The 24,114-nt window shown below is 44.1% G+C and overlaps 1 protein-coding gene across 1 annotated transcript; it reads left to right on the forward strand.

Annotated features, from left to right (window-relative positions):
- The first annotated feature begins 10,850 nt into the window (after positions 1-10,850).
- On the forward strand, positions 10,851-14,656 carry LOC142908865 (uncharacterized). The gene is made up of 2 exons (XM_076059507.1): positions 10,851-10,907; positions 12,027-14,656. Exon 2 carries the CDS (start codon positions 12,041-12,043, stop codon positions 12,878-12,880), a length of 840 nt encoding a protein of 279 aa, XP_075915622.1. The 5' UTR covers positions 10,851-10,907; positions 12,027-12,040; the 3' UTR covers positions 12,881-14,656.
- Positions 14,657-24,114: the final 9,458 nt, after the last annotated feature.

Here is a 24,114-nt window from a genome sequence, read left to right on the forward strand (position 1 = left end):
TGACTTTACCGAAAGAACTAAGAATATGAATTACTGCAGTCACGAAAGCTTTAAATCAAAGTGTACACACACACAGTGTATGCACACAGTGTACACACACACACATAGTGTACACACACACATAGTGTACACACACACACATAGTGTACACACACAGTGTCCACCAAAACCGGTCCACAGTTGGCTTGCACTGAAGCAATGCTGCAGTAATGATGGACTCGCACGAAGGCCGTGGGATTTATATTTCGTGTTAAACATTCCTTTGTTTAGTGGATAGACCGATTAAAACCGGGAGCAAGCGAGGGCTTTACCATTCTGGCGAATTGCCTGATGATGCTGGATGTATTTACCAGCGAAATGTCGTACTCAAACTGTAAATGTGGATTCACTCTTCAACACACCGGTGGGCTAAAGTAGTGAATTATTTGTCTTTTTGTCAACGTGACACTTTTTTTTGCTGATTGGTCATGTCGGGTGTTGGAGGGTTACGACACATTTATAAATAAACGCGATCTAACCCAAAAACCTTTATTATGAATAATATTGGTCGCGAAAGCCTACATGTTAAACTAAAGACGTCTTGTCTGCTGATCTTGTTCATATCTGCGTACATAGATATCCCACATTGCTTGCACGTACACACCACACGCAATTAAATCAATAAAAATAAGAACGACTTCCGGGCATTGCGATGATCGAGGAATCTCTTTCAATGGAGCGAGTTCAGTGTGTTCGATTCAACATGTCTCTGTCCGTCTGTGTCATCTGTTTGCCTCTGTGTTTCTGCCTGTGTCTCTCTGTCATCTCTGTGTTCCTCTTGTCTGTGTCTGTCCGCCTGTCTTGTCTGTGTTTGTGTCTATCAGCGTCTATCCAACCGTATTCAACGACTGTCAGTAGCAACACGCGCCTGGTCAACTTCCACGGCCCGCGACTCAAACTTGTTTATCTGTAACTTTCGCACCGTACGTAGCCAACCGTGTTAATCCATGGGTCTCTGTGTGTGTATATAACTTCTTTCGCACCATACCTATCCAACCGTGTTAATCTATGGGTCTCTGAGTGAGTCTCTGTGTGTGTATCTGGAACTTATTTCGCACCGTACGTAACCGAACCTGCCCAGGAGGAGCTGCTGGTATCTGTGGAGCTGTGGGCTGGGTAAATCTGTGAGCAGGAGCGAGAGACAATTAAGCTCCCAAGCATTCACTACGTTATAAACAACATATTTGCACTCATAAGTCGCTTGCCCAATTGCACTCAGCAACTCGGATGTTACATATCGAACCTCATCTCAAACAATGGAAGGGCGCCCCCTAGTGGCAGCTGCCCCTGTGTGGCACAAGGTGGCCCTGCACCGGCCTGCACGTGGACATGAGTCTGTCGGTAGGGGGCGATCATTGACGCGTCATCTCCCTGTGGAGTTTCTGGATAGTGTTACTGGAATTGCCACAATTTTGACCGTGACACCAACATGCAATGTGCGTTGTGAGTGACACAGTGGTTTGTTTGACATCCGCTGTTTAGCAGACTGCGCATGTTGTGGTGAATGTTACTGGGGTAGCCAGATATGCCTGTCGGATTTGAATCTCGGCAACGAATAGAGAATGCGCTACCATATTCCTGGTTCTTTCGGTAAAGTCATGTAGCTAGAAAAATAAAAGATAAAAATAATAAATTAACATTTAACTAATAAAATAATAAATAAAAATAATAAATTGATGAAAAAATGCCATGGGTCGACTGATTGAGATGACTGGCCAATGCACCACCTGTGCCCCCCACTACACACACAGTGTACACACACAGTGTACACACAGAGTACACACACAGTGTACACACACACAGAGTACACACATACAGTGTACACACACAGTGTACACACACAGTGTGTACGTGTACACACACACAGTGTACATACACAGTGTACACACACACACACAGTGTATACACATACAGTCTACACACACATAGAGTACACACACACAGTGTACATACACACAGTGTACACACACACAGTGTACACACACACTGTACACACACATATAGTATACACAGTGTACACACACACAGTGTACACACAGTGTACACACACACATTGTACAGTGTACACACACATATAGTATACACACACAGTGTACACACACACAGTGTACACAGTGTACACACACACATTGTACACACAGTGTACACACACAGTGTACACACACACATTGTGTACATACACACAGTATACACACAGTATATACACAGTGTACACACACACACAGTATACACACACACACACAGTGTACACACACACAGTGTACACACACACAGTATATACACAGTGTACACACACAGTATACACACAGTGTACACACACACACAGTGTACACACACAGTGTACACACACACACAGTGTATACACACACAGTGTATACACACAGTGTACACACACACACGGTGTACACACACACACAGTGTACACACACAGTGTACACACACACGCAGTGTACACACACACACACAGTGTACACACACACAGTGTATACACACAGTGTACACACACACACGGTGTACACACACACAGTGTATACACACACAGTGTACACACACAGTGTACACACACACAGTGTACACACACAGTGTATACACACACACAGTGTACACACACAGTGTACTCACACTGTATACACAATAATGTCCACGTTGTTGTAGCTGAGCTCACACACCCAAGGGAGGGAGCAATGGAAAATGAATCTAAATCAACTTAAACTCCAACTCTGTGACGTCACCACTCTGCATTACCTCATCGGCGTGAAACGCCAGGGGGAGGTGTACCTCGCTAGTGACGTCATGTCACCAAGGTATTCCACCGAGCTTTTTAGCGTGACGTCATCTCCGCTTGGGTCACTGCCGATTGCGTTCCAGTGCCAATCCTTATTTGGGCAAAGCTACGCCCAGTGACTGGTGGCTCATTAACATAAAGTATCCGTTAAAGCCGTCGCGAGTTTATTGCGACAGGTTCAGCGCCCACGCCCCCATCCCTCGACATATGGGTCGGCCTCATTAACATAACATAATTTATTCAGTTACAGAGCCGCTTGTGGGAGGGAAGGGACGGCATACTACTTCCTGCTGTCGCGAGGTAACAGGAAGCTGCCGTGTGCGCGCTTGCACTGAAATCCGAGGTGAGAAATTCTCATCGTTGTGGTGGTGGTGGTCGTTGTGGTGGTGGTGGTTGTTGTTGTTTACCAAGGTAGAGCCTCGCTCTCTCTCGTAGGGATGTCAGTTGAGTAGCGGCGAGCACGGGAATCGATGTCCAGGTTGGAACTTTACAGCGCGGGGCCTAGCCACGCGGGGCCTTGCCTCCTGCCCTCGCCTGATTGCATTCACTTGAATTATCTCGCTTAAGTTTAATTTGTCTTCACCCGGCTCGCCACTTTGTAACTTTGTTTTATTGTAAATATTCACGCAATTTTTATTTTCTTTTGTTACCAGGCCAAGCCCGCTTGAGCTGCTATACCGCTGTTGTTATCAGAAGCGACCTGCCCACAACAACACAAGGTGAGGCTTTGTCAACGTGTGAATGTTTTGACTTAAAACTTTGGTGACTGCAGGAATTGATATTCTTGGTTCTTTCGGTAAAGTCACATAGATAGAAAATTAAATGAAAACAGATTATAAATTAAATGAAAAATAAAAAAATTGAAAATAAAGCAAAAAACCCACGACGTTTCGATCGCAACACAAGTGGTCTTTATCTTATTGAATTTAATCTGTTATTTTTATTTTCTATCTACGTGACTTTACTGAAAGAACCAACAATACGTGTGTTAATGTATCTATCGGTCAAAGACGCTAAGCGCGTGCCGCTGTTGACTCTGAATGTGTGGAGGGGAACACCTTCACCACGGGGAGAGAGAGACAGACACACGGATAGCCTCGGCTATGTTGATTGATCCTCGATTCATTACTTGGTGGAGTGAGGAAGAATTAATGTTGAGCAGATGAAGGTGGCCAGGCATGGTGCTGGTCACACCGCCACCTGTTTACTCATGGCAGTGTGTGACAGTGTCAAGTTTGTGTTTGCAGTAAAGTCTATTAACTCTATTGAACACGGAGGTTATATCAAAACAATAGTTTATTTTTGTTTTCCGCTGGAACTCTTTATAAGAATGGAAACAGGAGGTGAATACAGCACACACATGCAGCTGAAGTCGGAACTGTTCATCCCCAGCATTCATGGACATATGAGCCTGAATTCACACCTGAGTTGCAATTGAACGTTAATTAATGCATTTCTGCACAACAGAAATAGTATTTTTTTCAACACCCTTTGCTATGTCAGCCGAATTTAGCTTTCATAAATATTCCTTTGTAGTCAGACAGCCGAAATTGTGTGCTCGGAGTTTTGGGTTAACATTCATTTTGCAGATATGAGGGCTTCCAGGCATATTTATGACATTTCCCCTCTCGTGATGAATTTGGGAATCGTTTTCACTACATCATGAATATAGTAATAAGTATAGACGTGTAAGTCACTGTGTATATATGCATTCCTCTGTGCCTCGAAACTGATATTCTTATTTTCTGTCTGCAGCTGACGCTTCCTCTGACGCTTCCTATGCAGAATTGGTTTCATGGAGCAAAGGCAGCAGCTCGGTACGACAAGTCAACAATGCGACCACCGTGCATACAGCACGGACCGGACTGGAAATCTGACACGGCACCAGAGAACTCACACGGGAGAGAAACCCTTCAAGTGCACTGTGTGTGACAAGGCATTTGCATGGCCATCAGTTCTTGAGACCCACCAGAGAACAGACACAGGAGAGAAACCCTTCAAGTGCACTGTGTGTGGGAAGTCATTTTCACAGTCATCTGCTCTTAAAATTCACCAGAGAAAACACACGGGAGAGAAACCCTTCCAGTGCAGTGTGTGTGTGAAGACATTTTCAGATTCATCTGCTCTTAAAAAACACCAGAGAACACACACGGGAGAGAAACCTTTCAAGTGCAGTGTGTGTGTGAAGGCATTTTCATGGTCATCTGCTCTTAAAACACACCAGAGAACACACACGGGAGAGAAACCTTTAAGGTGCATTGTGTGTGGGAAGACATTTTCAGATTCATCTACTCTTAAAAAACACCAGAGAACACACACGGGAGAGAAACCCTTCAAGTGCAGTGTTTGTGGGAAGACATTTTCATGGTCATCTGCTCTTAAAACACACCAGAGAACACATACGGGTGAGAAACCCTTCAGGTGCAGTGTGTGTGGGAAGACATTTTCAGATTTATCTACTCTTAAAAAACACCAGAGAACACACACGGGAGAGAAACCCTTCAGGTGCAGTGTGTGTGGGAAGACATTTTCAGGTTCATTTGCTCTTAAAACACACCAGAGAACACACACGGGAGAGAAACCCTTCAAGTGCAGTGTTTGTGGGAAGGCATTTTCACGGTCATCTGCTCTTAAAAAACACCAGAGAACACACACAGAAGAGAAACCCTTCAAGTGCAGTGTGTGTGGGAAGACAGTTTCAGATTCATCTGCTTTTAAAACACCAGAGAACACATACAGAAGAGAAATCCTTCAAGTGCAGTGTGTGTGGGAAGGCATTTGCACATTCATAAAATCTTCAAGTACACCAGAGAACACGGAAGCATCAGAAGATCCACAAGGAGTGGAGTCTGAAATCAGCTTGTGAAAGTCAAAGTGCCGCAATAAGCCCATCCCTCATGAAACACGAACCGGAAGAAAGTCCCAGCTTGGACACTTTTAAAGGTATCGAGGTGAAATATGAAGAGGTGAAGGTGAAATGTGAAGAAGTGATGAGCGAAGAAGTGAAGGTAAAATGTGAAGATGAAGATTCAACTCCAAAATGGGACCTTCACATCGTGAAGCAGGAGGAGAATTCTGACTGAGAGTGAGGCAACTCCCAGCAGTTTGTGGAAGTGGAGGTGTGGGTGGACTTGCTCCTAGACAATACAAAGTCAAGTGGAGACCCGGTAGATGTGTAAGCCCGAGACGATGTCGCTACAATAGATACACCTTTGTCACAGGCCTTTAATGACAAGAACGTAAAGTTGAACATCAGTTTCTAGGTTCATCCTGCAGAGTAAGAGCGGCCAGTCTTTGTGGGCCCGTGGGTTGGGTAGATCTCTAACCAGGAGCAAGAGCGAATAAGCTCCCAAGCATTCACTGTTATCATAATAATTGCTTTTACATGGTGCTTGCTTAATCGTATCAGCAACTCGGAGTTTTGTATCTCATCTCAAACGCTCGAAGAGCATCCCCAAGTAGCAGCTGCCCCTGTGTGGTACAAGGTGGTGGCCCTGCACCGGCCTGCATGTGGACAAGAGCCTGTCATCTTCTTTGGTTCTTTCGGTAAAGTCACGTAGAACGAGAATAAAATAATAAAATAAAACAATAAAATAACACAAAAAATTATCACGACGTTTCGGCCACAACACAAGTGGCCTTCAGGTGAAAGGAACAAACCTGTCGGGACGACAGAGCTGCAATGAACGCTGCTAAGATTCTACGTGACTTTACCGAAAGAACCAAAGAAGATGAATCCTTGCAGTCACGAAAGCTTTAAATCGAAAAAAAGAGCCTCTTTGGTTCTTTCGGTAAAGTCACGTAGAATGAGAATAAAATAATAAATTGATAAAATAAAATAGCGGCCTTCATGAAGGCCGCTTGTGTTGTGGCCGAAACGTCGTGAGAATATTATTGTGTTATTTTATTTGATCAATTTATTATTTTATTCTCATTCTACGTGACTTTACTGAAAGAACCAAAGAAGATGAATCATTGCAGTCACGAAAGCTTTAAATCGAAAAAAGAGCCTGTCAATAGGGGGCGATGATTGATGCGTCATCTCAGTTGTGTAGTTTGTACGTAATGTTTAGAATTTGCTACATTTTCACTCAGACGCCAGCATGCAATGGCCTACTCGTTTTGAATGACACAATAGTATGTTTTACATACACTGTGAAGCAGACGGTGCAACTTTTTTTTAAAAGCTTCTTGTTAATACGATGTAACGTGATGCAGTATATTTCACTGCAGTAATCCAATTTTTCTTTTGTTCTTTCGGTAAAGTCATGTAGAATGAGAATAAAATAATAAATTGATAAAATAAAATAACACAATAATATTCTCACGACGTTTCGGCCACAACACAAGCGGCCTTCATCAGGTGAAGGGACGAGACTGGTAGGACAGCGCTGGAGTGAAAGAGCCACGTTCAGATCACGACCTTTAAGCTGTGTGAGAGGAAACAAAGCGCCTTGACAAAGGAATTCGAATATAATTTAGCATTGAAATGGCTGAGTGATTAGCTTGTGACTGGTCACAGAAATAGCTGTTAAAAGTTAAAGCATACACATCCGCAGAGGCACCCCTTGACAATGGAATTAGCATAAAATTTAGCATTGAAATAGCTAAGTTAAAGCATACACATCCGCAGAGGCACCCTTGACAAAGGAATTAGCATAGAATTTAGCATTGAAATAGCTGAGTGATTAGCTTGTAACTGGTCACAGAAATAGCTACGTTGAAGTCAGAGCATACACATTCACCGAGGCACTTAGTACAAATCAAACAGGAGAATTTAGCATTGAAATAACTAGGCGAATTTAGCATTGAAATAACTGAGTGATTAGCTAGTGACTGGTCACAGAAATTACTATGTTGAAGTCAAGGCCTACACATCTGAGCTATTCACAGTACTATATAGTGAACCAATGAAAAACTAAAATATAAATTACCTTAATGTTATCAATAAACTCTATATTCTCCAATCAGCTAAGCTACCAATAATAAGTCGTTATATATCACAATGCTATATGGCAAAAAAAATGGGTGGATTCTTACCCTCAACTTTAGCACCACGGATAGCTACGGGCCCCGTTCAGACGGACGAGTTCATCCATGGTCGGAACAGAGGAGGGGGAGAGAGACAGCTGCGAGGCGCTATTATACTCCATGTTGTAAACCATACCATTAACCGTGGTGTGAGAGGTATTAAGAGTCAATGCTGGCGAAAGAGCTGCGGTCTGAAGGTCATCGTAAAATACAATTAATTAAGAACAGAAATGGTTTACAACATGGAGTATAATAGCGCCTCGCAGTTGTCTCTCTCCCCCTCCTCTGTTCCGACCATGGATGAACTCGTCCGTCTGAACGGGGCCCGTAGCTATCCGTGGTGCTAAAGTTGAGGGTAAGAATCCACCCATTTTTTTCGCCATATAGCATTGTGATATATAACAACTTATTGTTGGTAGCTTAGCTGATTGGAGAATATAGAGTTTATTGATAACATTAAGGTAATTTATATTTTAGTTTTTTATTGGTTCACTATATAGTACTGTGAATAGCTCAGATGTGTAGGCCTTGACTTCAACATAGTGATTTCTGTGACCAGTCACTAGCTAATCACTCAGTTATTTCAATGCTAAATTGGCCTAGTTATTTCAATGCTAAATTCTGTTTGATTTGTACTAAGTGCCTCGGTGAATGTGTATGCTCTGACTTTAACATAGCTATTTCTGTGACCAGTCACAAGCTAATCACTCAGCTATTTCAATGCTAAATTCTATGCTAATTCCTTTGTCAAGGGTGCCTCTTCGGATGTGTATGCTTTAACTTAGCTATTTCAATGCAAAATTTTATGCTAATTCCTTTGACAAGGCGCTTTGTTTCCTCTCACACAGCTTAAAGGTCGTGATCTGAACATGGCTCTTTCACTCCTGCGCTGTCCTACCAGACAGTCTCGTCCCTTCACCTGATGAAGGCCGCTTGTGTTGTGGCCGAAACGTCGTGAGAATATTATTGTATTATTTTATTTTATCAATTTATTATTTTATTCTCATTCTACATGACTTTACCGAAAGAACCAAAGAAGATGAATCATTGCAGTCACGACAGCTTTAAATCGAAATTTAATCCAATTTTGTTAATATGCCTGTCAATAATTTAGAATTAATACTTGTCTGGTTTTGTGCATACTTCTAACATTTGATCTGTAAGGGTCAAACATTGAACAAGTGATGTTAGGACAAAGTGTGTGTGTGTGTATTTGAAAGTAACCTGTACAGAGAACTCAGGTGAGACCCGTTGTTCTTGTGATACAGGTCAAACGGTGTTTTTGTGTTCCATGAAGCATCTGGAGCAACTCATTGTCTTTGAAATAGGGAGCACGCTCGGATCATTCATCAGTTACAAGGCATACCACTTGAAAGTTACACGTATAGGAGGAGGTACATTCTATACAACACGAATTGTAGTTTTGTCTTACGTGTTGACGTAGATTTTGTCTAACAAGGACTAGAAATGCTCCTTGCAGATTCACGTCTGGATGTTCGTAACCATCGGTTGAAGCAAACCCCACTGCTGTTGTTGAGTCGCTGTGCACCAATAAGGGTCCAACACATTGATGGCCTTCAGGCCAGGAAAGTCACAACATTTGCACACGAAGGACGCATTCACGCAAGTACCCCATGCTCCGTTTTGAAGTTTTAAAATGAAACATCTTTGAATTGTGTTGTGTTTTGAGTTAGATGATTTTATTTCTTCATTAAAAGCTTATATCAATTTACATCTGGAAGACTTCATTGAAAAGGACATTTCGTGTGAATTTTCTCTCGTCATTAAGTAGATGGTTCGGTTCAATGCGGACACAAACAGTGTACACACACACAATGTACACACACAGTGTACACACACACACAGTGTACACACACAGTGTACAATGTACACACACAGTGTACACACACACAGTGTACACACACACAGTGCACACACACAGTGTATACACACAGTGTACACACACAGTGTACACACATACACACAGTGTACACACACAGTGTACACACACACAGTGTACACACACCACATACACAGTGTATACACACAGTGTACACACAATGTACACACACATTGTACACACACATTGTATACACAGTGTACACACACAGTGTACACACACAGTGTATACACACACACAGTGTACACACACACAGTGTACACACACACAGTGTATACACAATAATGTCCACGTTGTTGTTGCTGAGCTCACACACCCAAGGGAGGGAGCAATGGAAAATGAATCTAAATCAACTTAAACTCCAACTCTGTGACGTCACCACTCTGCATTACCTCATCGGCGTGAAACGCCAGGGTGAGGTGTACCTCGCTAGTGACGTCATGTCACCAAGGTATTCACCCCTCCCCGTCCACCACGCTCTTGAGCGTGACTTCTCCGCATGGGTCACTGCCGATATCGTTCCAGTGGCAATCCTTATTTGGGCACAGTTACGCCCAGTGACTGGTGGCTCATTAACATAATGTGTCCGTTAAAGCCGTCGCGAGTTTATTGCGACGGGTTCAGCGCCCACGCCCCCATCCCTCGACGTAGGTCGGGTCTCATTAACATAATTTATTCAGTTAGAGAGCCGCTCGTGGGAGAGAAGTGACGTCATACTACTTCCTGCTGTCGCGAGGTAACAGGAAGCTGCCGCGTGCGCGCTTGCACTGAAATCCGAGGTGAGAAATTCTCATCGTTGTGGTGGTGGTGGTCGTTGTGGTGGTGGTGGTTGTTGTTGTTTACCAAGGTAGAGCCTCGCTCTCTCTCGTAGGGATGTCAGTTGAGTAGCAGCGAGCATGGGAATCGATGTCCAGGTTGGAACTTTACAACGCGGGGCCTAGCCACGCGGGGCCTTGCCTCCTGCCCTCGCCTGATTGCATTCACTTTAATTATCTCGCTTAAGTTTAATTTGTCTTCACCCGGCTCGCCACTTTGTAACTTTATTTTATTGTAAATATTCACGCAGTTTTTATTTTCTTTTGTTAGCAGGCCAAGCCCGCTTGAGCTGCTATACCGCTCTTGTTATCAGAAGCGACCTGCCCACAACACAAGGTGAGGCTTTGTCAACGTGTGTGAATGTTTTGACTTAAAACTTTGGTGACTGCAGGAATTAATATTCTTGGTTCTTTCGGTAAAGGCACGTAGATATGAAATAAAATTAAAATAACAGCTAATAAAATGAAAAAATAATTGTAAATAAGGCAAAAAAACTCACGTTTTGATCGCAACACAAGTGGTCTTTATTTAATGTAATTGTATTATCTGTTATTGTTATTTTCTATCTACGTAACTTTACTGAAAGAAACAAGAATACGTGTGTCAATGTCTATCGGTCAAAGACGCTAAACGGAGTGACGCGCAAACTCCAAATATACAGCAGGCGTCAGGGTCGGGATCGAACCCACGACTTCCTGTATACCAGGTGAGGTAGTTAACATCTCATCACGGAGAGAGACACGCAAACTTCAGTTAGCCTCGGCTATGTTCGTTGATCCTCAATTAATTACTTGGTGGAGTGAGAAAGCATTCATGCCGAGCAGATGAAGGTGGCCAGGCGTGATTCTAGACACGCCACCGCCTGTTTATCCAGTGACAGTGTACAGTTTGTGTTTGCAGTAACGTCTATTAACTCTGTTGAACACGGAGGTTATAGCGTAACAAAAGTTTATTTTTGTTTTCCTCTGGAACTCTTTGTAAGAATGGAAACAGGAGGTGAACACAGCACACACATGCAGCTGAAGTCGGAACTGTTCATCCCAGCATTCACGGACATCTGAGCCTGGATTCACACCTCTAAGTTGCGATTGAACGTTAATTTATGCATTTCTGCCTAACACATAGTATTGTTTTCAACACCCTTTGCTATGTCAGCTGAATTTAGCTCTCATAAATATTCCTTTTGTAGCCAGACAGCTGAAATTGTGTGCTCGGAGTTCTTGGTGAACATTCATTTTGAAGATACGAGGGCTTCCAGGCATGTTTATAACCATTTGCGCTCTCATTGTGTGCCATAACAGCCCGTGTGATGAATTTGGGAAACGTTTTTACTACATCATGAATATATGAATAAGTATAGACTTGTAAGTCACGTGTTACTGTGTATATATGCATTCCTCTGTGCCTCGATACTGACGTGTAGATGGTGTGGATATTATTTTTTTCTGTCTGCAGCTGACGCTGGTCTGATGGAGCAAAGGCAGTCAGCGCAGCTCGGTATGACAAGTCAACAATGCGACCAGCGTGCATACAGCACGGATCGGACTGGAAATTTGACACGGCACCAGAGAACTCACACAGGAGAGAAACCCTTCAGGTGCACTATGTGCGGGAAGGCATTTGCACAGTCATCTGTTCTTAAAGAACACCAGAGAACACACACAGGAGAGAAACCCTTCAAGTGCACTGTGTGTGGGAAGGCATTTTCACAGTCCCCACATCTTCAAGTACACCAGAGAACACACACAGGAGAGAAACCCTTTAAGTGCACTGTGCCTGGGAAGGTGTTTGCATGGCTATCAGTTCTTCAGACCCTCCAGAGAACTCACACAGGAGAGAAACCCTTCAAGTGCACTGTGTGTGGGAAGGCGGTTGCACATTCATCAAATCTGCAAAGACACCAGAGAACACACACGGGAGAGAAACCGTTCAAGTGCACTGTGTGTGGGAAGGCATTTTCACAGTCATCTGTTCTTAAAGAACACCAGAGAACACACACAGGAGAGAAACCCTTCAAGTGCACTGTGTGTGGGAAGGCATTTTCACTGTCATCTGTTTTTAAAAAACACCAGAGAACACACACTGGAGAGAAACCCTTCAGGTGCATTTTGTGCGGGATGTTTGCACAGTCATCAAATCTTCAAGTACACGAGAGAGCACACACGGGAGAGAAACCCTTCAGGTGCACTCTGTGCGGGAAGGCGTTTGCACATTCATCAAGTCTTAAAGTACACCAAAGAACACACAGGAGAGAAACCCTTCAGGTGCACTCTGTGCAGGAAAGCGTTTTCACAGTCACCACATCTTAAAGTACACCAGAGAACACACACGGGAGAGAAACCCTTCAAGTGCAGTGTGTGTGGGATGATGTTTGCACAGTCATCACGTCTTCAAGTACACCAAAGAACACACACGGGAGAGAAACCCTTCAGGTGCACTCTGTGCGGGAAGGCGTTTGCACATTCATAAAATCTTCAAGTACACCAGAGAACACGGAAGCATCTGAAGATCTGCAAGTAGTGGAGTCTGAAATCAGCTTGTGAAAGTCAAAGTGCCACAATAAGCCCATCCCTCATGAAACAAGAACCGGACGAAAATCCCAGCTTGGACACTTTTAAAGGTATCGAGGTGAAATATGAAGAAGTGATGGTGAAGAGCGAAGAAGTGAAAGTGAAATGTGAAGATGAAGATTCAACTCCAAAATGGGACCTTCACATCAATGGAGACAACGTGAAGCAGGAGGAGAATTCTGACTGTGAGGCAGAGCGAGGCAACTCCCAGCGGTTTGTGGAAGTGGAGGTGTGGGTGGACTTCTTCCGAGACAATACAAAGTCAAGTGGAGACCCGGTAGATGTGTAAGCTTGAGACAATGTCGCTACAATAGATGCACCTTTGTCACAGGCCTTTAATGACAAGAATGTGAAGTTGAACACTCAGTTCTTAGGTTCAACCTGCAGAGTAAGGGCGAGCGGCCAGGCTTTGTGGACCTGTGGGTTGGGGAGATCTCTAGCCAGGAGCGAGAGCCAAGAAGCCCCCAAGCATTCACTATGTTATTATAATTGCATTCATATGGTGCTTGCTTAATCGCCTCGGCAACTCGGAGTTTTGTATCTCGTCTGAAACACTCGAAGAGCATCCCCAAGTAGCAGCTGCCCCTGTGTGGCACAGGGTGGTGGCCCTGCACCGGCCTTCATTTATTTTGGGTTTTTTTCCGCCTGAGGACGACCGCTTGTGTTACGATCGAAACTTCGTGATCTATTATTATTTTGTCTACCTACGTGACTTTACTGAAAGAACCAAAGAGTATGTGAACAAGAGGCTGTCAGTAGGGGGCGATGATTGATGTTTCATCTCAGTTATGTAATTTGTCGCTAATGTTTAGAATTCGCCAGCATGCAATGGCCTACTCGTTTTGAATGACACAATAGTATGTTTTACATCCACTGTTAAGCAGATGGTGTATTTTTTAAATAGCTTCTTGTTAATACGATGTAACCTGATGCAGGATATTTCACTGCAGTAATTCAATTTTGTTAATATGCCTGTCAATAATTAAGAATGAATACTTGTCTGATTGTGCGTGTACATGTAACATTTTGTCTATGAGGGTCAAACATTGATTAAGTGTTCAAATCTAGATTGATTAAGTGATGTTAGGACAAAGTGTGTGTGTGTGTTTGGAAGTAACCTGTACAGATAACTCAGGTGAGATCCGTTGTTCTTGTGATACAGGTCAAAGGGTACTTTTGTGTTTCACGAAGCGTCGGCCTCTGCAGCAACTCATTGTCTTTGAAATAGGGAGCACGCTTGGATCATTCATCAGTTACAAGGCATACCACTTAAAGTTACATGTAGCGGAGGAGGTACATTCTCTACAACACGAATTGTAGTTTTGTCTTACGTGTTGACGTAGAGTTTGTCTAACTAGGACTAGAAATGCACCTTGCTGATTCACGTCTGGATGTTCGTAACCATCGGTTGAAGCAAACCCCACTGCTGTTGTTGAGACGCTGGGCACCAATAAGGGTCCAACACATTGACGGCCTTCAGGCCAGGAAAGTCACAACATTTGCACACGAAGGACGCATTCACGCAAGTACCCCATGCTCCATTTTGAAGTTTTAAAATGAAACATCTTTGACTTGTGTTGTGTTTTGAATTAGATGATTTTATTTCTTCATTAAAAGCTTGTATCAATTTACATCTGGAAGACTTAATTCAAAAGGACATTGCGTGTGAATTTTCTATCGTCATTAAGTAGATGGCCTTGCCGGGGTTTCGGTTCAATGTGGACACAGTGTACACACACTGTACACACAGTTTACACACACACAGTGTACACACACACAGTGTATACACAGTGTACACACACACAATGTACACACACAGTGTACACACACACTGTACACAGTGTACACACTGTACACAGTTTATACACACAGTGTACACACACAGGGTACACACACAGTGTATATACACAGTGTACACACACACAGTGTACACACACAGGGTACACACACAGTGTACACACACACAGTGTATACACACAGTGTACACACAGTGTATACACAATAATGTCCACGTTGTTGTTGCTGAGCTCACACACCCAAGGGAGGGAGCAATGGAAAATGAATCTAAATCAACTTAAACTCCAACTCTGTGACGTCACCACTCTGCATTACCTCATCGGCGTGAAACGCCAGGGGGAGGTGTCCCTCGCTAGTGACGTCATGTCACCAAGGTATTCACCCCACCCCGTCTACCGCGCCCTTGAGCGTGACGTCACCTCTGCCTGGGTCACTTCCGTTATCTGTTCAAGTACAATCCTTATTTGGGCAAAGCTACGCCCGGTGACTGGCGGCTCATTAACATAATATATTCGTGAAGGCCGTCGCGAGTTTATTGCGACGGGTTTCAGCACCCACGCCCCATCCCTCCACGTATGGGCTGGGCTCATTAACATAATTTATTTAAATTAAAACCCGCTCGGTGCAGGAGGAAAGTGTCTTGTACCACGCGAGTGACGTCACCAATCCTGCTGCCGCGTGACGTCACGAGGTAACAGAAATCTGCCGCTCTGCGCGTGAACTGAAATCCGAGGTGAGAAATTCTCATTGCGATTGTGGTTGTTGTGGTGGTGGTTGTGGTGGTTGTTGTTTACCAAGGTAGAGCCTCGCTCTCTCGTAGGGATGTCAGTTGAGTAGCAGCGAGCATGGGAATCGATGTCCAGGTTGGAACTTTACAACGTGGGGCCTAGCCACGCGGGGCCTTGCCTCCTGCCCTCGCCTGATTGCATTTACTTTAATTATCTCGCTTAAGTTTAATTTGTCTTCACCCGGCTCGCCACTTTGTAACTTTGTTTTATTGTAAATATTCACCCAGTTTTTATTTTCTTTTGTTAGCAGGCCAATCCCGCTTGAGCTGCTATACCGCTCTTGTTATCAGAAGCGACCTGCCCACAACAACACAAGGTGAGGCTTTGTCAACGTGTATGAATGTTTCGACTTAAAACTTTGGTGACTGCAGGAATTAATATTCTTGGTTCTTTCGGTAAAGTCACGTAGATAGAAAATAAAATAAAAATAACAGATAATAATTTTTTCTTTTTTAAAATGAAGCAAAAAACCCCACAACGTTTCTATGGCAACATTAATGTTGAAGATGCGAGGGCTTACAGGAATATTTATGACATTTGCCCTCTCATTGTGTGCCATGACAATGCTGTTTGCACAGTCACATATAGTCACTGTAAGATGTTCCTCTTGGTCGTGTTTTTGTATTTTTGCTTGTTGTGGTTGCACCCGATTCAAGAGCCGAATGGCTCACGGGACTATTACCAAAATAAATCAAACTGAAAATCAAAAAAACTGAAACCGCGTGATGAATTTTGGGAAAGTTTTTCACTGCATCTCCAAATATATATAAAAGGCAAAGTTGTGATTGTGTGTGTCTGTTCAAAATGTTTAGCGTACTTCCCGACATGCAACAAACTGGAAACTTGCCATGTGGGTACTTTCCAGACTGTACACCGTGCAAACTTTTTGGTTTTTATTGGGGGGGGGGGGGGAGCTCAATAATGTATAGATTTTTTGCTCGGCAAGTGAGCTGTGACGTCAAATCTGTCACGTGACCCTCGCACGTGGAAGAGTAACGCATTGTAGTGTAGCGGTTAGCGTTGTCTGTGTGTGTGTCTGTGTGTGTATCTGTGTGTGTGTCTGTGTGTGTGTGTCTGTGTGTGTATCTGTGTGTGTCTGTGTGTGTGTGTAAGCCTAACGCATTGTAGTGTAGCGGTTAGCGCTACGCCGCGCTATGAACCCGGCGACCCGAGTTCGATTCCCGCTCACGGCCACCACCGGTGACGATTATTTGAACAGCTTCTGGGCCGCCCCTAGGTAGACTCAGCCTAAAACGAGTAACTGTCGTGGTGTGAACATCGCCACTGGGGAGACAAAGGCGGCCGGACGTGGTGGATCCAAGTCCCGGTCGAAGCCGGGTAGTACAGCTAGTCATGAATACATGAATGAATATAGACGTGTAAGTCACGTGTCACTGTATATATTCATTCCTCCATGGCTCGATACTGACGTGTAGATGGTGTGGATATTCTTATTTTCTGTCTGCAGCTCACGCTGGTCTGATGGAGCAAATGCACTCAGCACAGCAAGCCGGGAAGACAAGTCAACAATGCGACCAGCCTGCATACAGCACGGATTGGACTGGAAATTTGACACAGCACCAGAGAACTCGCACAGGAGAGAAACCCTTCAAGTGCACTGTGTGTGACAAGGCATTTTCAGATTCATCGACTCTTAAAAAACACCAGAGAACACACACGGGAGAGAAACCCTTCAAGTGCACTGTGTGTGGGAAGGCATTTTCAGATTCATCGACTCTTAAAAAACACCAGAGAACACACACGGGAGAGAAACCCTTCAAGTGCACTGTGTGTGGGAAGGCATTTTCACAGTCATCTGCTCTTAAAATTCACCAGAGAACACACACAGGAGAGAAACCCTTCAAGTGCAGTGTGTGTGGGAAGACATTTTCAGATTCATCTGCTCTTAAAACACACCAGAGAACACACACGGGAGAGAAACCCTTCAGGTGCACGATGTGCGGGATGGCGTTTACACAGTCATATAATCTCGTATTACACCAGAGAACACACACGGGAGAGAAACCCTTCAAGTGCAGTGTTTGTGGGAAGACATTTTCAGGTTCATTTGTTCTTAAAACTCACCAGAGAACACACACGGGAGAGAAACCCTTCAAGTGCACTGTGTGTGACAAGGCATTTGCATGGCCATCAGTTCTTGAGACCCACCAGAAAACACACACAGGAGAGAAACCCTTCAAGTGTACTCTGTGCGGGGAGCCGTTTGCAGATTCATCAAATCTTCGAAGACACCAGAGAACACAAAAGCATCACAAGGAGCGGAGTCGGGAGTCTGAAATCAGCTTGTGAAAGTCAAAGTGCCGCAATGAGCCCATCCCTCATGAAACAAGAACCGGACGAAAATCCCAGCTTGGACACTCTTAAAGGTATAAAGGTGGAATATGAAGAGGTGATGGTGAAGAGGGAAGAGGTGATGGTGAATAGCGAAGAAGTGAAGGTAAAATGTGAAGGTGAAGATTCAACTCCAAAATGGGACCTTCACATCGTGAAGCAGGAGGAGAATTCTGACTGTGAGTCAGAGTGAGGCAACTCCCAGCAGTTTGTGGAAGTGGAGGTGTGGGTGGACTTCCTCCTAGACAATACAAAGTCAAGTGGAGACACGGTAGATGTGTAAGCTTGAGACAATGTCGCTACAATAGATGCACCTTTGTCACAGGCCTTTAATGACAAGAATGTGAAGTTGAACACTCAGCCCCTAGGTTCAACCTGCAGAGTAAGAGCGGCCAGTCTTTGTGAACCTGTGGGTTGGGTCAATCTCTTACCAGGAGCGAGAGCCAATAAGCTCCCAAGCATTCACTCTTTTATCAATTGCATTTATATGGTGCCTGCTTAATCGCCTCTACGTTACTTTACCGAAAGAACCAAGGAGTATGGATCCCTGCAGTCACAAACTTCAAATCAAGATTGCCTCAGCAACTCGGAGTTTTGTATCCCGTTTCAGCCACTCGAAGAGCATCCCCAAGTAGCAGCTGCCCCTTTGTGGCACAAGGTGGTGGCCCTGCACCGGCCTGCATGTGAACAAGAGCCTGTCAGTAGGGGGCGATGGTTGATGTGGCATCTTAGTTGTGGAGTTTGTAGGTAATTTTTCTATTTAAAGCTTTTGTGACTGCAGGGATTCATCCTCTTGGTTCTTTCGGTAAAGTCACGTAGAAGGGAAATAATAAGATAATAAAAATGAAACATAAAATAAAATTCTCACGACGTTCGCAAGAAGCCGAAACGTCGTGAGAATTTTATTTGATTATCTTATTATTTCCCTTCTACGTGACTTTGTAGGTAATGTTTAGAATGTTATCAATTTTGACGAAGACGCCAGCGTGCAAATGACAATAGTACGTTGTACATACACTGTTAAGTAGACGGCGCATATTTTTTTAAAAATAGCTTCTTGTTAATACGATGTAGCCTGATGCAGTCTATTTCACTGCAGTAATTCAATTTAGTTAAAAAGCCTGTCAATAATTTAGAATTAATACTTGTCTGATTGTGCGTGTGCATGTAACATTTTGTCTGGGGGTCAAACATTGAATAAGTGATGTTAGGACAAAGTGTGTGTCTGCTTGGAAGTAACCTGTACAGAGAACTCGGGTGAGACCCGTTGTTCTTGTGATGCAGGTCAAAGGGTACGTTTGTGTTTCACGAAGCGTCTGCCTCTGGAGCAACTCATTGTCTTTGAAATAGGGAGCACGCTCGGATCATTCATCAGTTACAAGGCATACCACTTAAAAGTTACACGTATAGGAGGAGGTACATTCTCTACAACACGAATTGTAGTTTTGTGTTACGTGTTGACGTCGATTTAGCCTAACTAGGGCTATAAATTCCCTTTACTGATTCACGTCTGGATATTCGTACCTATCGGTTGAAGCAAACCCCACTGCTGTTGTTGAGACGCTGTGCACCAATGAGGGTCCAAGCATTTTAGGGCCTTCGGCCAGGAAAGTCACAACATTTGCACACGAAGGACGCATTCACGCAAGCACCTCGTGCTCCGTTTTGAAGTTTTAAAATGAAACATCTTTGAATCGTGTTGTGTTTTGAATTAGATGATTGTTATTTCTTCATTAAAAGCTTATTTCATTTTACATCCGGAAGGCTTCGTTGAGAAGGACATTTCGTGGGAATTTTCTCTCGTCGTTAAGTAGACGGCCTTGCCGGGGGTTCGGTTCGATGCGGACTTTCGCCTGTTTGGGATTGCGGGATCGAGATAAGGCGACACGGAGCTGCTGGCCGTCTGCAGATCGATTCCAACGTAATCGAGCGTCTATCCCTGCGCGTCCGTCGTTGGTACAGGGGGTGCGTGTCTCCGTTGTGGAGTTTCTGTGTAATGTTTGGAACTGCCCCAATTTTGACCGTGACACCAACATGCAATGTCCTGTGCGTTGTGAATGACACAATGTTATATTTTACATCTGCCGTTTAGCAGACTGCGCATATTGTGGTGAATGTTACTGGGGTAGCCAGGTGTGCCTGTCGGATTTTAACCTTGAACCTCTGCAATAAATAGAGAATGTGCTACAACATTCTTGGTTCTTTCGGTAAAGTCACATAAATAGAAAATAAAAAAATGCGTTTATTTTTATTATTTAAATCGTCAATTTATTTTTTTCTTTAATGTAACATTTTAATTTACGTGACTTGACGGAAAAAAAACAAGAACGTTAATTCCTGCGGTCGCGAACGTTTTGAGTCAAAATAGAATGTGCCACCACTCGGCTCGCCTCAATCTGCATGGAGGCGTGGGGGTGGGGGTCAGCCTGAGAGAGTTTCTCACCGGCGCAGAACTTCGACGCAGAGGCTCCACTCAGCTTCGTGCGGAGCGACAGGCCAGGCAGCTCCCACACAGCGTGGTGCAGCTCGTTAACATTTATGGTCTTGCTTCTTTCGGTAAAGTCACGTAGATAGAAAATAACAAAAACAAGAAAATTGGAGAAATAATAAATTGATGAAAAGATGCCCATTGGTCGACTGAGATGACTGTACCCCCCACAGTGTACACACACACAGTGTACACACACAGTGTACACACACACACAGTGTACACACACATTGTACACACACACAGTGTACACACATTGTGTACACACAGTGTACACACAAACAGTGTATACACACAGTACACACACACAGTGTACACACAGACACAGTGTGTACACACACACAGTGTACACACACACACAATGTACACACACACAGTGTACACACACGGTGTACACACACACAGTGTACACACTGTGTATACACACAGTGTATACACAGTGTATACACACACAGTGTATACACATTGTATACACACAGTAAACACACACAGTGTATACACAGTGTACACACACACAGTGTATACACACAGTGTACACACACACACAGTGTACACATACACACACAGTGTACACACACAGTGTACACACACACAGTGTACATACACAGTATATACACACACACACACATAGTGTACACACACAGTGTATACACACACAGTGTACACACACACACAGTGTACACACACAGTGTATACATACAGTGTATAAACAATAATGTCCACGTTGTTGTAGCTGAGCCCACGCACCCAAGGGCGGGAGCAATGTAAAATTAATCTAAATCAACTTAAACTCCAATCCCGCTCTGTGACGTCACCACTCAGCATTACTTCATCGGCGTGAAACGCCAGGGGGAGGTGTACCTCGCTAGTGACGTCATGTCACCAAGGTATTCCACCGCGCTCTTGAGCGTGACGTCACCTCCGCTTGGGTCACTGCCGATTGCGGTCCAGTGCCAATCCTTATTTGGGCAAAGCTACGCCTAGTGACGGCAACTCATTAACATAATGTTTTCGTTAAAGCCGTCGCGAGTTTATTGCGACGGGTTCATTGCCCACGACATATGGGAGGTACATTAACATAATTTATTCATTCTCTAATTTATTTATGGGGCCGCTCATTGTGGGAGGAGCGTGTTTCGTTCCCCGGAAGTGACGTCACGTCACCTGCTGCCGCGATAGCTTCCTGCACTGGAATCCGAGGTGAGAAATTCTCATTGCGGTTGTGGTGGTGGTTGTGGTGGTGGTTGTTGTTGTTGTTGTTTACCAAGGTAGAGCCTCTCTCTCGTAGGGATGTCAGTTGAGTAGCAGCGAGCATGGGAATCGATGTCCAGGTTGGAACTTTACAACGCGGGGCCTAGCCACGCGGGGCCTTGCCTCCTGCCCTCGCCTGATTGCGTTCACTTTAATTATCTCGCTTAAGTTTAATTTGTCTTCACCCGGCTCGCCACTTTGTAACTTTGTTTTATTGTAAATATTCACGCAGTTTTTATTTTCTTTTGTTAGCAGGCCAAGCCCGCTTGAGCTGCTATACCGCTCTTGTTATCAGAAGCGACCTGCCCACAACAACACAAGGTGAGGCTTTGTCAACGTGTGTGAATGTTTTGACTTAAAACTTTGGTGACTGCAGGAATTGATATTCTTGGTTCTTTCGGTAAAGTCACGTAGATAGAAAATGAAATTCCTGTATACCAGGTGAGGCAGTTAACATCTCACCAGTTAGCCTCGGCTATGTTAATTGATCCTCGATTAATTACTTGGTGTAGTGAGGAAGCATTAATGCTGAGCAGATGAAGGTGGCCAGGCATGATTCTAGACACGCCACCTCCAGTGTGTGACAGTGTAAAGTTTGTATTTGCAGTAAAGTCTATCAACTCTATTGAACACGGAGATTATATCAAAACAATAGTTAATTTTTGTTTTCCTCTGGAACTCTTACTAAGAATGGAAACAGGAGGTGAACACAGCACAAACATGCAGCTGAAGTCGGAACTGTTCATCCCAGCATTCAAGGACATCTGAGTTGCGATTGAACATTAATTCATGCATTTCAGCATAACACAAATAGTATTGTTTTCAACATAATTTGCTATGTCAGCTGAATTTAGCTCTTATAAATATTCCTTTTGTAGCCAGACAGCCGAAATTGTGTGCTTAGAGTTTTGGGTTAACATTCATTTTGAAGATACGAGGGCTTCCAGACATGTTTATAACCATTTGCCCTCTCACTGTGTGCCATCACAGCCCGTGTGATGAATTTGGGACACTTTTTCACTACATCATGAATATATGAATAAGTATAGACGTTTAAGTCACATGTGACTGTATATATGCATTCCTTTGTGCCTCGATACTGACGTGTAGATGCTGTGGATATTATTTTTTTCTGTCTGCAGCTGACGCTGGTCTGATGGAGCAAAGGCAGTCAGCACAGCAGCTCGGTACGACAAGTCAACAATGCGACCAGCATGCATACAGCACGGATCGGACTGGAAATTTGACACAGCACCAGAGAACTCACACAGGAGAGAAACCCTTCAAGTGCACTGTGTGTGACACGGCATTTGCATGGTCATCAGTTCTTGAGACCCACCAGAGAACACACACAGGAGAGAAACCATTCAAGTGCACTGTGTGTGACATTTCATTTGCATGGCCATCAGTTCTTGAAAGACACCAGCGAACACACATGGGAGAGAAACCCTTCAAGTGCACTGTGTGTGACAAGGCATTTACATGGCCATCAACTCTTCAGACCCACCAGAGAACACACACGGGAGAGAAACCCTTCAGGTGCACGATGTGCAGGAAGGCATTTTCACAGTCATCAAATCTGCAAAGACACCAGAGTACACACACGGGAGAGAAACCCTTCAGGTGCAGTGTGTGTGGGAAGACATTTTCAGATTCATCTTCTCTTAAAAAACACCAGAGAACACACACGGGAGAGAAACCCTTCAAGTGCAGTGTGTGTGGGAAGGCATTTCCACGGCCATCTGCTCTTAAAAAACACCAGAGAATACACACAGGAGAGAAACCCTTCAGGTGCTTTTTGTGCGGGATGATGTTTGCACATTCATCATATCTTAAAGTACACCAGAGAAAACACACGGGAGAGAAACCCTTCAAGTGCACTCTGTGCTGGAAGGCGTTTTCACAGTCATCACATCTTAAAGTACACCAGAGAACACACACGGGAGAGAAACTCTTCAGGTGCACTCTGTGTGGGATGGCGTTTCGACAGTCATCACATCTTAAAGTACACCAGAGAACACACACGGGAGAGAAACCCTTCAGATGCACTCTGCGGGAAGGCGTTTGCACATTCAGAAAATCTTCAAGTACACCAGAGAACACAGAAGCATCAGAAGATCTGCAAGGAGTGGAGTCTGAAATCAGCTTGTGAAAGTCAAAGTGCCACAATATGCCCATCCCTCGTGAAACACGAACCGGAAGAAAATCCCAGCTTGGACACTTTTAAAGGTATCAAGGTGAAATATGAAGAGGTGATGGTAAAGAGGGAAGAAGTGATGGTGAAGAGGGAAGAAGTG

This window comes from Petromyzon marinus, unplaced genomic scaffold (genome assembly GCF_048934315.1).
Source record: "Petromyzon marinus isolate PM22_M1 ecotype Great Lakes invasive population unplaced genomic scaffold, UKy_Petmar_22M1.pri1.0 PM_G_Scaffold_105, whole genome shotgun sequence".
NCBI classification, from domain to species: domain Eukaryota; kingdom Metazoa; phylum Chordata; class Hyperoartia; order Petromyzontiformes; family Petromyzontidae; genus Petromyzon; species Petromyzon marinus.